Here is a 16,789-nt window from a genome sequence, read left to right as displayed (position 1 = left end):
CGTATGTTATATCATATTTTTAGCAAAACTCATACTATTCTGATGATTTTCAGGTAAAAACAAAATTAAGAAGAATGGTATAACTTTATGAAAATTTATTTAACAAATGATAACCCAATATAGGTAGTTTTATACCGCTTTACCAGTATTTATAGGTACTTACCTGTAAATATAAAGTGACTTACCTAAACTTAAGTATAGAGATTTAGATCCGGGATTTAATACAGATCAATTCTTACGTCTTATAACTGTTGAGAATCTCGTCTCCGTGATGGAGGTGCTTGCTGGTATAGCGTCGATTTAAAATAAAAAGTTATTAACAGCCTTTTAAGTAATTTAGATTGATTAATAATATTATATATAAATTAATTTTATTCGTCCGTCTGTATTCTCTCTGATTAACTAATATATATATAAATATATGTATTAAAAATCTGCATCCTAATTAGAAAATAAATTACAGACGGAGTTACATTTTCTAATATTCACTTTCATCTCATCTGTCATTTATCAAATTGCTGTAAAGTTCCTAATCGAATGTTCGGGCGAAATAATTTTATAATAATACGAAAAAACCTAGTTTCTATCGCTCATGCTAACAGTTTATAAGAGACATTAATTCGTAAATATTCGACTGTATTTATATACCAATAGGAAATTTATATATAAATCTGTCCACTTACCAGACGATTTTAAATATACTTATACGACAACACGAGTAAAACCATGTGACTAGGTTGTACGATTCTCGATTATTATAATGGCTTAATTTATTTATATGTAAAAAAAAAATTGTTTGAAATTATTTCTTTCGCCACCTATAGTCGTGGCTTTAATGCCGTTTTAATTTTTTTTTATTAAATATTACCAGCCTATAATATTTTATTGTAAAGCAAAGCAAAAATAATGAGATAGTTATCTCCATATATGAAGAATATCTTTTACATTTTTTTACATCTTGATCAGTTAAATCCAAATTTGATGTTTTCCATCTCATTTAAAAGCATAACGAAAACCAAAATAAACCTCGGGTTTATCAATAATAATAATCTAGCCAACGAGAACGAAAATCTAACCAGACTGAACCTTTATCTAAAATCTATATCTACCCACTTTTAATATTAATCAAGTCATTTCTTCACATTAAGCTTGTTACACACTATCTACACTCAGCCTTATATTTTTTAGGTCGCTGTACATTGTTTGGCAACAGAAGTGCTGTGACAACTTGTCTGTCTGTATACGTTATGTTAACACTTTATATAATTAATGCGGCATATTTCCTATGATTTATAATATTATTGACTTTTTCATTATATATATTTTTTATTTTTAACACTATTTGCTTGTGACGTCACCTATTTGATAGTCATTTTCTGCAAAAACATAGAGTTTACTCAAGATCATAGTCTCTACTTGTCTTCGTAAGTGAATATTTTTCCGCTTCACCATACATTTAAAACTACGAAGGAGTTCTAATTCCGTAAAGAGACATGCAAATTAAAAATAACTATTCAACTAACACAGGTATGAAATGTCGCCTCCTCTATGTTCAAAGGTCCTTGATCCCAAATTTATTTCGTTTAAAAGTTGGTAAGGTACTAAAAATGTTTTATATTACCAGACAGCTGAAAATACATTTTCAACGGACGTATTACTCTTTGCTTCAATAATAAAAAACCTTTAAAAAATAAAGAAAAACCATAAAAGCAGCCGTCTTGCGATGCGTTATCATTTTTATATGTTCACCCCCCCCCCTCAACCCTTTTAAGACTCCCCCATCCACCAATGCAAGCTCACACACACATACAACAGCCTCTATAAATGGGTTAAAGAAAAATGTGTCTACCTGAAAACGTACGATACATGCATTTTTTTTATTCCTCTTACATTTTCTTTTCTATCCGCGATTCTCATATCGGCGATATAAAACTGAAAAATACATTTAATTTATTCAAACCAATAACGACCGTAACGCTTCGGGTTAGAATAAAAAATGGCCTGTATTAGCTCAAAAAAACAGTACACCCATACCAAGAATTTCGTCCGCGTACACACGGAACCGCGCCGTTTAGAAAAAAAATAAAGCACACACATATAAATTGCATGCAGTTCGAAAGGGATGCACTCAGAGTCATAAAATACACACACAGAGGAAACACGCACACTGAGAGAGCGCGTCTCAAGTCTGGATACACAGACACGTATGACGCTGTACGAGCCTCTCACACACGCGCGCTCCAAGAAAACCTTCCATGTGTTGTTGAAATGCTTTTCCTTGCAGCAACCTCTCGGGAAGAGTTTCATAGCGAATACCTCGCGGTAAAGACATCTAGACGATCTCTAAAAAATTTCAAGCAAAAAATTTAATGATAATAACGTTTTTTTGGGGAAACGCTTCAGAAATGTCACATTAAAATAGTCAATCGATCGGCCACGGCCGTTTGTTATTGAAAAGTTCTTCACCCGTTTCGCGGCGTATAAAAACGCGTTCGAATTTTGAAATTAAAAAACGAATTAGAATACTGTGATTCGCGCCAAAAGGAGGACAGACCGTGAAGAAATAATTAGTTGTAGATTAAAAGTTTTAACAAACCTCCTTCGAGACACGTGTCGCTTGTATTAGTGATGTAAATGTGTTTGTTAATGAGTGCGCCTGTGTGTGTTTGTGATCTTGTTAGATTGCGTTAATCGAATGTTGGCGTGTTGTTTGAAAACGTCTAATACATGCATCCCTTTGTTAATATTATATTAAATTACTTCTTTGATTATTATTATCTTCTAATAGATTTATTGAAGAAAATATTATATGTCTAATCACACTTAATTTATATATTTTTTTATTTAGTGACGAATAATATTAAAATTAATCGAATTTTCTTTGTTTACTATCTTACAGACTTCATATGGCTGGTTGCAGAAAATTGTGTAATGTTATAATATTTTTTTTTTATTTCAATGACTCTACTGAATTTAAATTCTCAAATTATATTCTTTAAAAGTATTTAAAGATGGAATTTATAACAGTACACGTAGTTTTTAAACCGCATGTAAAAATTTCATCTATATTAAAACAATTATTCATTTTATTATAATATCATATATCAAAAATTTTCCGACTCCTTTATACCGACCGTCATTACATTGTATACTTTATGTCCATCGTAATAAGATACAGTTTCATACGTAGTTATAAAGTTAAATAGTGATATGAATGCTAACGTCATAAAGAAAATTTTCTTAGAACACAAAAAGGTTTTATAAATTTTAAAAGGACTCATTCACTCGCATTAAAGATAAAAAATATCTTTAAAGATAAATTTAGAAACGAATTTATGTTTATGTTAATAAAAATATTATATAGCATATACTTTATAGATTTCAATGTTAAAAATATGAGCGTTCTGAAACGACGACCCAGTTACACGAATACACCGAAATCGATTTTAATTTTACTGCCATTTATTTTAGGACATAAAATACTATCGCTAACTTTTCAAGTCTTTGGAAGCTATAGAATTATGTCTTGAGTTATATGGCGTCCATCACGGGATAGTTCACGGTCTTAAACTGATGGACAAATAAATATGATTATAGTTAATTGAGATATCCTTATTGGATTTCTTTGGTTTATTGAGTAAATCCAATATTATTAAACTTAAACGCACGAAACGGGTGAACATAAATATAAACAATTCAAATAAAAATCTTTAAAGATTGCGTTGATTTCATTGTTAATAATAAATAAGAGCGAGAGAACAATCATAACTTTGTTACAGCGGCCCAGCCTCCCAACCCAACGATAGTTCCTAAAAATACCTAAATAATTTTAAAATAACGAAAGAAAAAAATATTTTTATTTTTATTATAGACGCTAGTGTAAGTTTATGTGGAGATATATATTTGTGTAAGTGAATTTAGTGCCAATAATGTCCGTGACGTTGACCAGTCCGAACGTTTTTATGAAGAAACAAATGAATTTTCCAATTAAACGTGAATTCGATGACTTCAATGATGATAAGAAAGATGATAACGAGACAGCATTCAGCGACGGTAACTCAGAGGCGAGCGACGTCGAAAACAATCCCAACGACGAGGCCAGCTCGGCCCTAGACTACACAGAGAACACACTATCACAGCCAGTGGCAGACTTTATCAAAAAAGAGTTCCTACCAGAATTTGATTTCGCAAATCCATTCAGGAACCAGAACCTCGCTTTCAAGGATGGCTTCCAGAACACGAGATCGCCTTTCCTATTGCCGTCCCAGCTTTACAAAAGCTTCCTGGCCACCCTCGGCAAGAGGAGGAGGAACATCACGGATTGTTACTCGTTGTACTCAAGAAATATGCTGTTCAGTAATACATTAGGCTTGGAATCTGAGTTGCCTGATGATGAGAACTCCGACAGAATAACCAACTCCCCTGATGAGGTAACGGTTGTGAAAAAAGAACTTAGCATATAATAGTTACTCAATGCCCCTCCGTTATACAATTACGAATTAACATATTGAATCGAGAACAAGTGTTAATGGTTTTCCATATAACCTTAATTGGCTGTTATATTTGCAAATATAATTGTATAGCATATACTTTAATTAACTTTATTTATATAACGTTTTTTTTTCTGTTTAATTTGAAAATTTATAAAAATACACTTGGACTATCTTGCGTCATGTTTCATATTATTAGCAAAATATATAATTTAATTAGTTTCAGATGATATTATTAGACGGCAAGATTAAATTTTATTACATTAATTACTTACTAATTAAATTACTTAAGTTACTCGGGTACTACGAGTTTTTCTTATATTATTTTATAAATACATAACGACGTTCCTTTACAGTAACATATTACAGTATATTATTGAGTATTGCATTTAAATAACTACACAGGAAAATCTTAGATATCGTTACATCAACGAAACTTATAGGAATTCCTATCTGATTCCTATTAGAAATGTCTTGCGAGAAACAACGGAAGCTTGCAGCTCGTGAGTGTACGTTAAAGTAAGCTCTCGTCACATTCACCGTCCGCCGATCGATTCCCTGTCGTGACAGATATTTGTACTGCTTTTGTATCAAACAAAGAATTCAAAGATTCTTAATAATTCCAGCTCCCATGAAGACAACTGAATTCTTCTTTATTCAAATAAAACTCTTTTATGCCATCATGTTTTCTTCATGATAATACCATTGTGAGATCCCTCATCACGGGCTCTTGTTCCAGAAGGCTGGCGCTTCATCAGCGTTCGTGTGGAGTGGCGGGGGGGTGACCGGGGGAGGGGGCCAGGAACAGCCAGCACCGCAGCCCGCCGCCGTGCCTACTGGTTAGTGGAAATAAAATAACATCGATGCGCCCAGGGTACTTCACATATTTAGGAAGAACTACCTTTTAATAACTTTATTTTGAATTTATCAGAAGTAAATTGTTTCTGATGTCTTCTTGAATTTTTTTTTATTATTACAAAACCAAAATCTTCTAAACCATAGGTAACTTGAAGAGTAGACCTTATACTTGTACTATTAAAATACAAAATGCCTGAAAGTTTCAAAGATATATAAATCATATTTACTTTTATTCCACTAAGACTTTATCTTTTTGTGCCAAATCATTTATTTAAATGACTATAAACCAAAAACGATTGATCCCTAGGAACGTCAGGCGGCGGCGGGGCGCAGGGCCTCGTTCACTGGATGTCGGTGATGGCTGAGCATATGGGAGGTGGTCACCACGACTCCCATTATGCGCTTCCACCATGGAACAACGGCAGTGTCGATGTAAGTACCATATCTCACATCCCCTAACGCCTAGGTACCTCAAGCTACACAAGAAGTCACCTCAATAAATTCCGTGAAAATTTTATAATGAGAATGACCAGTTCATGTCATTCATATTTACTTATTGCAACGTATGAGATATAACCTTATAAATATTCTTATAAGAATATACTATAATATCAGCCTTTCGTAAGAGCTTCTTATCGTGAGCGGTTCGCTTATCATATTATTTGATAAAAATCAAACATTCAACTACATATTTTAATATTTCTTTAACAATAACATCTTAAAAATTCGCTAATACATCGATAGGGATATTCATTATGAATTTGGGCTTCATTTAAATATAAGTACTAAGTAATACGTGTTAGGGTTAATTTTAGAACTAGCAAAGATTCACAAATTACCTACCTAGTTTACGAATTAACGAAGACGGGTGAAGGTTGCTGTATCTAAGTTACTAAGCTTATGAAGAAAAAAGTGGAATCAGAGGGAGATAGAGAATTATGTTTTTAATAGAAAAAAAGTATCATGACTAGAATAGAACAGAAGTGAATTTTTTATGATATTGTATATAATGGTACGGAAAAAACTTTAAGACGGATAATATAAGTGTTTTTCATCTCAAAATTCAACGAACTAATCATTTCACTGTTATATAGATCTGTGAAAAGCAAAAGCGCTCCCTAATATGGATCTATACTTTCCATTGAATTACACTCAAAATTGCTTAACATTGTGGTAGCGAGTTATCCACTTAGTTATATATGGCTATTATAATTTAAATCAATTTCAGATTTAGCTTTTTTTTAGTTACATCATAACAGTAATAAATATAATTATATAAAATATTTTCAGGCTGACACTTAAAAAATTTGTTAAGTGATAACAATATCAATTTACTTGTAATTTTCATTTAAAAATTTTGAATTAAACTTGGTATTAAAAATTAAACGGAATATAGTGTAGTCTTCATACTTCTATATATATATAAATATTGGTGTACAAATCTAGCGACCAATAAAATTAACACTACAAAACTTGTTACGAATACAAAAATTTAATTAAACAGTGAAACAATAGTTAAAGGACTTTCACACGAAAATATTATATTAATAACATAATACAATATACACGTAGCCTTAACTTTAATATCTCAAACCTTTATCTATACGTAAATGAAATTAGTCTCATTTAAACAGTTTTAAACCTGACCTTATCAAAAAGCCATGACTGCTGATAACGTTTCATTAATTAAAATAAAAAACCTTAAAGCTAATTCGTGTGATGTAACTTACACAACATTTGTAAACTCCGGTGATCATGTAAATTACATATATTTTTTAACTTAAGATTGTATTGTATATTGAAAATACACACACACACACACGCACACACACATATATGTATATGTTTTTGTTCACACGTCAATTAATAAGCACACTCTTTAATCGAAATAATATATAATATAACAGCGATATCTGGCAACAAGAAACATTGATTTTTAATAAATTAATTAAATACGCATGCAATGATATCAAATGTATGGTAATTGGCTTCGATTAAAATTATTTATTCACATACAAATTAAAATTTTACCGAAAAAAATTCTTGACAAAAAAATTTTGATTTAAACTCGTAGGACTAGCAGCTTAGATTATAAAGATATAATATTATGCTTTTTCAAATAAAATAATCAAGCAATGACCTTTGGACTTAAATACCTGTCAAGAATATTTATGTATTTTGATACAAAATAAAGTAACCGAATACGTTCCTGTTATGTGGATATTTTTATTAATTTCCGTCCTTTAAATACCACCATATATTATTTCTGTACCATCTCAAAGTTACTATGGGAACTCGAACTGAAATTCGTACAGCGAAAGGTAATTAATAAGGCTTAATAAAAAACGTTACTCACATACTTTTTTCTCACAGATTTGCATACGCGCCGACCCTAACTAGATCATTTGTAATAAGAAAATGGATGATGTGCTCCGTATACCGAGTAGACAAAACCTGTTTAGCGATTCTGAACGCATCATTACCACATTTCTTTATAATTTTGACAAAGAAATAAGGGTTGGCACTGAATGGGATCATTATACTGACATTCTTAGAGCACTCGATACAATACCATCGACGCCCGGGGCGCCTGCAAATGTATGCAAATTCTGTGGACAGCCCTATTACGGATATAAAACGTATGCTTATTGCAATGAATATAAAGATTATTTTCCTTTGATAAATATATCATAGATCATTTACATTTTGAACTCTAACAAACATACATTAGATCAGATTTTCGGCAATCACATAGTTCAGGAGACTTTGATTAATTATTGGCAATATATCGCGAGGTCGGTTAAAACTATTTAATATTGTTCTCATGTACTAGTTTTGCATATGACAGAGTTTAAATATAATTCCGGAGATCATTTGTAACACTTGCACATACATACATACTTTATAACCATATAAATCTATCGTGAGAAATATTTTTATTATTAAAATAAGGAAAAGTTAACGAAAGACATGCGAGGAAATGCCATCACAATAAATTATAATATATTAACATTTATATTTTTAAGTAATTTCTAATCTTGTAAGAGTTTTTAAATTAAAATCTCCACGCCCGTTAAGACCGCGTTCACACTGACATGTAAGAATATTTATATTAAAAAAAAATTTCAAATAAAACCTACATATGAATTTTAATGTTTACGGATGTAATTAATAAGGTTTATATTTGACTGCTTCCGATTATTATTATTTTTTTTGTGAAATATCATCACATACGAAACAAAAATATTGGTGATTTTAATTATATGTTCTTATTTTTGATTAAAATTTGTTTAATCTGTTCTCATCATTATTATTATTCTATTTAATCTAAAAATATTTTATTTAATTTTACTGAATGTACTACAAATTTTTTACTGTTATTCTTCTTTTCACTTAGTTTTTTTTTATTTCACGCGCCTTACCACCACACCTGCATATGTATGAAACGTCTATTAAAACAAGTTTTTGAGATATGAGTGGCACATACATACAGAACTAACTAATATAAACAATAACCAACACGTTATCAGTGATAGATCACGCGATTAATAGGAAAGTGCATACCTCCACGCTATCCTGTTATCAGTGAGAGCGTCGACTCGTTTATATATTTATATATATATAATAAGAATAATAACAAATATATTTCCAGACATACTATCGTCCTGACTTTCATCTAAATATGTGGCACTGAATATAATAAATTAAATTTCACTTTATCATTTTTTATCTCTCATACATTCAACATTTCGTATGACTAAAAAACCTAGTTGATCAAATTTAAAAAAAAATGAAATTCTCTTTTCAAATTCATTTCAATCAAATAGCAAGTAGTTTAAAAAAAAATTAAGACAGCGAAAAAAATAATGTCCCACAATACATATATCACAGACATGACACCGGCGTCTGACAATGGACGACATTTTCACACATAATGAAATGTTAACAAAAAAAATATATATACTAATACAATACCGCATTGATTCATCAAAACACAATAAAAATATTATAAGAGAGTTTTTGAGTTACGAGAAAAAAATTGCCAATATATACATTGTTCTGGACCGTGTTAACGACGTTTTGATGACTGCTTCGCGATAATGAAAAAAAAAAAAAGCTCACTGCCAAAGGGTCGCACAAAAAATACTTAGAAAGCTATATTCAAACATATTGTTGATTATATATTTTTTATATATATAAAATTAATAAAAACCGAAAATATCGTTATTCTACTTATTATATATATATATGTAAATAGATTTTTAATTGTATCTAAATCATTAATCCGTCTATACAATATAATTTTTCTCACAGTGAAACATCGACTTCGTTGAACCGTATGAATTCTCTTTAAGCCAACAAAGCCGTTTAACCGACTGTCAAATCTCCAACGTCTTAATTACTGTACGTCAAATTGAATTATTCAGTTATATGTATAAGACGTATTGCCAAATCATTTATTACAGTCAATTGTGGGATATCACCCTAATTGTTATACATTGCGTTTTTCCTAACTAACTGCTGTATTATATTGTGATATGAACGAGCAATGTATTAGGTAAAAGGGTGGTTCCATTGTCTGTGGAACGCCTGATTAGATACAGTCTTATCTTCTTAACTAATTACAACATCCAATCCAGGTGTACAGTTATTTTGAATACTCACGCCTAGCCGAGTTTTTTACGACCGTGAGCGATTTGCCTTTAGCGGTACTATTGTAACTCTTTTAATATATTAATCTTATTTAATACAATGGATACCAGGTTATGGTTAAAAAAATTACAATTCACTAAGCTTTTGACTATAGACGTAAACGGTGCAACGGATTGTATATTATATGTATAATGTGAAAATAAAACTGAACAGTTGGTAAACAAAAAAATATTATAAAACATTCGTGTTCAACACCTCTTAAATACGGTAGCAATAAGGCTAATTACAAACTAATAGGAAAACCGTTGAAATAGAAAAGTCTAGCAAAACTAATCACACACAAAGAAGTCATTAGCGATATTAATATTAATAATATTACAACGATCTCTATTCTGGTGAAACGAGAGCCGAATTAGGAACAATGGTTACTATAACATATCTATGGGAGGACGGTGGCCACAATTTTGACAGGCGAGAGACCGGTCCAGGAAGATTAATGGACGGTCTACTCATCGCAGTAATGACCCCCTCTCGCGGTCTAATGACATCCAGAGTAGGGTGTGGATGACTATGTTGTCTAAACAACACGAGACCTCAATCCTGAACGTTGGAAGCTAGTTAAAATATAAGATCACCTCCAACCAAGCGTTAATTGGTCTATTATAGAGATGCTGTACAAATCAATTATTATATAATCACAACTGGCTGGACCTAAATTATTAATTACTTATAAATATTCAAAAATAGCTCGTGGTCAGATTTAATTGCATTTCATTTTCTATATCTATTGTATTTGAAACTGTTTAGTTTTTGTAAATACAATTTAGCTCAATTAGTACATCGAGACGGGATAATTATAAATAATTAATGTCCCGCGAGCCGCGAGCACGATGGTCACCCTAAACGCATCCTTGGTTAATGTCTTTGCTGTAACGAAAAAAAAAAGCCTGGCATGTTTATCTTGCCGGGACGCGGAGTCGTTGCGAATTGCCCGTGAGTTTCGGCCCCTAATCGATTTTAGCCGGGACATGTCTAATTTGGCGGATTAATCGTGAACACCCTAGCGTTCGGATAATTTCCTTGTTTATTGTAAACGATAATACGTTTTGTTATTGTTACATTTATTTGGTTCGATTCATTCATTTCAATTTTCTTTTTTATTTCACTGAATATGTTTTTCTTAGTAAATGTGACAACTGTTGATCGACTTCTAATAAATGTTGAAAGTGGCTTCATTTTATATCTTATTGTTCGTATATGTTTCTTCATTTTAAAATAATATATTTATTAGCAAAAAAATATCCAGTATTCAGATAATATAGAAAAAGTTTTTAATTCCAAATAAAAAAAATATTTGAAAAATTATTTCATATAAAATCCTAAATCTGTATTATAGTCTGTGATATTCCTAATTTAAAATAAAACTTTTTTCACGGTATAAAAATGTAAAAATGCAGCCATTATATTATATAAAAGTAGGTCTCATAGACACGATGTCCATCTGTCCAACATTTCCCAGGCCTCATATAAAAAGTCACCTTTACTGTTCAGACAGAGTTTCTTCTCCTGGGGATTTGGACAGTAAAAGCTATGGCTTCTAGTTTGATTCAGATGGCAACTGTGGGAATAGTATTCCTCGCTCATATTCTCCAGCTATAATTTATATATTGTATATGCCAAGTTTCAGAATCCGCTTGCCCGAGAACCAAGTGTTCAGATTGAATTCGAAATTTAAATATAAAAATATATATTTAAAAAAAAGTATTTATTGAGTCGTTCATTTTTTTACTTTAATGTCAAACTGTGTACAGATAATGTGAAATAAAAAAAAAAATAGTTAAGTCAAAAAACGAACAATAAATAAAAAGGTTAGTCGATAATTATAAAAAATGACATTGATAAAATACAATAAATAAAGTGTCGATACAATATTATGATGTCACAATAATGCACTGATAGTTATTATTGGGATCGTAAATCCTTCGTTATTTGGAAGGGGGTGAGCGGACCAGGGGTAAATAGTTATACCACTTACCTATAGACAGACGTAGCAGTTTTGATATATTCATATAAATTAATTGACAGTCCGTAGTTCTGAAACTACTGTATAATTTTTATTTCTCATATACTTGGTCCATATAAAAAAATATTTTACGATATATCTATATAATTAAGTGACTATTAAAGTGATCTTTATAAGCACTAGGAAAATGTTTCTTATGTGGATTATCAAACTCTACAATCTGATTATATCACACAAGACAGAAAACCGCAGACACGAACTAGTTATCCTTCTTTAATTTCATTAAAGTATCATTTTCAACTTTATGTATTGTTATCAAGTATCAAAACCTCACGGACGACCTACACGATTTGTTTCTCATACAACTTGTATGGAAGTAACCGCTACACGTCTATTTGTCATCGTCTTTGTTGGATTTCGTTATTAAAAATCTATTATAAAAAAACTTAAGACTCACGTTAATCCATTGTGAGTGTAAATACTTGAACAGTCAAGGGTTAGAGCTTCTGGTGGTAAGCCTATAAGACTTAAAGAATATTATTTCCTTTATAACTTCTGACGGTAACTATGAAATTGATGACTATTCATTAAATAATTCTTGAATCACGTCCACAATGAAATTTCCCTTTCAACTTATAGTTTTAAGACAATGAAATCTATATCTTGTAGGTAATGTCATAGAAAATATATATAATTTAGCAATATTTTTGTAAAAAAATATTTAAATACTTTTACATTCTTAAAAAAAAAGATAAGCATTCTATTTTACCCTTAAAATTTTTTCGTAGAAATAAATCAATTAAAATAATTTCCTCATATACCTTACGTAGAAATTTAAAATATGAAATAGATAAGGCTGTGATAATTTTATTTATTATTATATATGCATATAAAATTTTTTATTTAAATAAAATTATTATCAATGAAACGTACTATGTATCCACTTATTAGTAACACACAGCCTACAATTGGTATTACTAGTGTTGTACTAAAGTTACTGTTGCAGTTAGGGACCTGTGATGGTTATATACTTATATACTTAACTGATTTTCGGCAATTAAAATTATTTACTAATAAAAAACATGGATTCTGTTTGTGTTATAATCAAAATTAACGTCTCCTATTGTCTGATAAAAAAAATATTCATGCTTTATAATAGATTTGTTTACCAAAATACATTTTAAGGCTTCACAGGACCATTGAGTATCATAACACCTGGAAAGACATTATATCGTCAGTCATTTAAATCATACTATCTTTAGCGTGACAAATTAATGATTACCTTAATAAAAACAACATACATAAAATATGTAAAATAAATTAAAATTGTTATTCATAGCCGTAAACTATAATATTATAGCAAAGAAATAAAGAAAAATAAAGAAAAATAAAGAAAAATAAAGGCAAATTCAGCGAAACGCCGCAGCGACACACCCACGCCATCCATCTTAGACCGAGAGCCGGCTGACGAGTCATCACAGTAATTTGTTACTGTGGAATAGAATTGCTTATTTTAGATATTGATATCTTATTTTGTTTATATTTTTTTTTCTAATTTTTTCGTAATTATGGAATAAAAAAAATAAATCTAAAAAATTTCAAGTCTTAACAGACTTCACATATATATAACGTATTTTTTGAAATTACTAATATAATTTTTTTATTCAAAATTAATATAATTAATATATATAACTCGTAATGCAAATCTCATTCGACATTCCGAATTATGCTGTGATATATTTTAGTTTCGACATTTTTGTTACATTTGATTTCAAACAATTATCTTGCACCTTGTTGCCGATACTTATTGACGTACGAACGAATTCTTCCTAATTTTTAAATGATATATTTGATGTAATTTTAAATTATATACATATTTAAACTAATCACGTGTTAAGACAAACATCTTTATATTACTAGCTGATACCGCATCTTTGTTCGCATTATTTGATATAATATTAAAGGTTTTGTTCTTACAATAAAATATACATGACTAAATGCATTATATAACACTTGATTTGAGGAAAACATAATAATTATATATTAAATTAAAATAGTATAATATATATTTTTTAATCAAGACAATATGTCTGTGTACCCAGTAATGTTGTAATGAACTTTCGCAAGTTTCGTCTATATTTCTATTTAATTAAAATTATTATTATAATAAACTTAGCAATCTTAAAGACAATGTGAATCAAATAAACAATGTTACATCTCTGTTAAGGTCACATAAAATTTAGTTCAAATAAAAATATTTTTCTTAGCATTCAAATTGAAGTGAAATCTTTTATTACTAAACGAGGAATCTTTTCAGGACCTGTGTCAAATAACGAACATTTATATAAGTATGAGTTATATGTAAATACCTAAAAAGTATTTTATTTATTAAATATTTTTATTTACTTATAAATATATGAAGAATTAACAAGAAGTAATTTCATTATTAAATTTTAACGAACATTAAAACAAGAATATACACACATAATGTATTAGGTTTGATATAAATTCTCATAAATAAATATATGATACATTCAAAATAATTACAACAAAACCAATACAAATATATAGAGATAATAATTATTTATAATTATATATTATATATATTTTTTTAACAAAAATATGTCATATAAAAGAATATTTAATTGTGCAATAATACAAAACAATTATAATATCAGACTACCCTCCGCCCTCCGACACTGCACCGAGCCGCTTGTTTTGACGACGATCGATCAAATATATTAATATCATTGATTGCTATGTATGTTTGTGTGCAAGATATAATGAATTAAATTTGACGCACACATACATACATACACTCAAGAATCTTTAGACGTTAGGTTGATTTTTGGTAATTTTTTCCTTACTATATTATATTTGAAAAATCTATTCAAAGAAATAATAATAAAAATATATAACATTTGCCTGAAGATATACATTTTAATATATATAGTTAGCAGCTTAAGTTAGATCAATCACTCCTTAATGCGAAACCGAGTACGCTATTATATCAACATATTATATATGCTATAATTATATTAAATAAAGGAAATAAATACAAACAAAAAATTACAGCTCTTTATGAAACTGCGCTGTAAAATAGGTTATGTTTAAGGGTGAAATTCACATATTACTATTATCTAGCCACATAAAGTCGGTAGAAGCCGGGGGATGTGTCTAGTATTCCATGCCTTATCAGACGTATAGATGATCAGTTAGCGGTGACAAATGATGGTTCGTCCCAAATCGACTCAGAATGTCCCGAGACATTTAATCATAGCTTTATATTTTCCAAAAGTTTTCCTCTCTCTATACAATATTTAATTTAATCTGATGCACAAGATTTTGCGCTGCAAACTACGAAACGTATATAAAAATGTAATATAATATAATCGGTGCGATTTACGTAAATTTTATTGCCATTACGTTAAATGTAAAAAAAAACACTGAATGAAGAAAAGTTCTTGATACGATTATACAAAAATATAAGTTCTTCAACCGTACAAACTTTTTGTTACATAATTTTCAAGAATTGGTAGTACGATATATTAGTCACATTTAATTCAGTCACAATAAGTGGAAGATGTTGTGAGTTTGAATAGCTATTTTGGTTGTTACTTTCCAAGATCATACCTAACCTGCCCCAAAGGCTGGATCTAACATAAAAAGGCTCTGTTATTGATTATCTATACAATGTTATTTCAAGACCCGACAGCATAATATTTTACTACCCACACACACATACAAAACACATCTAAAACTCACACATGGATAACTTAAGAAAAATACTCGTGTCGCGGGTTTTTCTTGGGAACAAGGAAGGAATGGAGCCGTTATTGAATTTTTATTATTAATTTTTATTATATTCATAAAAAAATATAAGTGTAATGATATCCTTAAATACGTTTCATTTAGGAGCAATTAAAATATTTGTACATGATAACACCTATATGCAGAAATTAATTTAAAGCAACTTCATTCATACATTACATCAAATCTTATATAAAACTATACAAAACTCCGCGACATAGTGACAAAATGAATTTATTTCAATATAATATTTCAATTATAATAAAATTTCCCCATCATCTCCACTACCCTCGTTTTCTTCGCGTCTCACTAACACACACGTCTTCAGATGTGCGTCACACGTGATGCTGCATCCCTCTCACACCCAGCGCGATGGAGAGGAACGGGAAACGTTTAGGGCTAACATTTTATATGTTAGCCGGGTCATGGATATAAAATCGCTTTTCCCATATATATGTAATAGCTATAACGTAGTGGCATTAGAAATCTTTAATAATGGAGAAATATTGCTATTGTGTAGACTTTGGATTATACTTCTACAGATTCAGTTCTTACCTTGTTTATAAAACACTGGTTTCGCAGATTTGATATGATTAAAAACTTTCTAGGTATTATCACACAGTATACATAATACAGATAGTTTGAACGGCTGACATATCCAGACGTAATATCATGTGGGTGCACACGATGGGTTCTATTATGTAATGTCATAATATTTTTCTTGTCACAGCATTGCCAACAAAAAGATCTGGATTATGGAGCGTGGTCGCGCCCACGTGGCGCTATGGCCATCAAACAGGGCTACGAGGTGAGAATTGATGTGGTGGCCATCTTGCATGTTGTAGACTCTAGTGTACATACCACATATTATGATGGCATTGCAAATTGCAATCGTGGCATTGTAATGTTGCATGTAGCATTTCGTAGCGGACTCTTTCAATATTAGATTCCGCAC

The 16,789-nt window shown here is 30.3% G+C and overlaps 1 protein-coding gene across 1 annotated transcript in view; it reads left to right on the top strand.

Moving 5' to 3' along the window:
- Positions 1-16,789, top strand: part of LOC116776062 (zinc finger protein rotund-like) — an 88,134-nt gene that overhangs the window by 24,602 nt on the left and 46,743 nt on the right. Inside the window, 3 exon segments of the mRNA XM_061524384.1 lie at positions 5,233-5,329; positions 5,656-5,780; positions 16,565-16,642. Coding sequence (XP_061380368.1) covers positions 5,233-5,329; positions 5,656-5,780; positions 16,565-16,642 — 300 coding nt within the window.

This window comes from Danaus plexippus, chromosome 24 (genome assembly GCF_018135715.1).
Source record: "Danaus plexippus chromosome 24, MEX_DaPlex, whole genome shotgun sequence".
Lineage (NCBI taxonomy): Eukaryota > Metazoa > Arthropoda > Insecta > Lepidoptera > Nymphalidae > Danaus > Danaus plexippus.
This window is presented reverse-complemented; position numbering and strand designations above follow the sequence as displayed.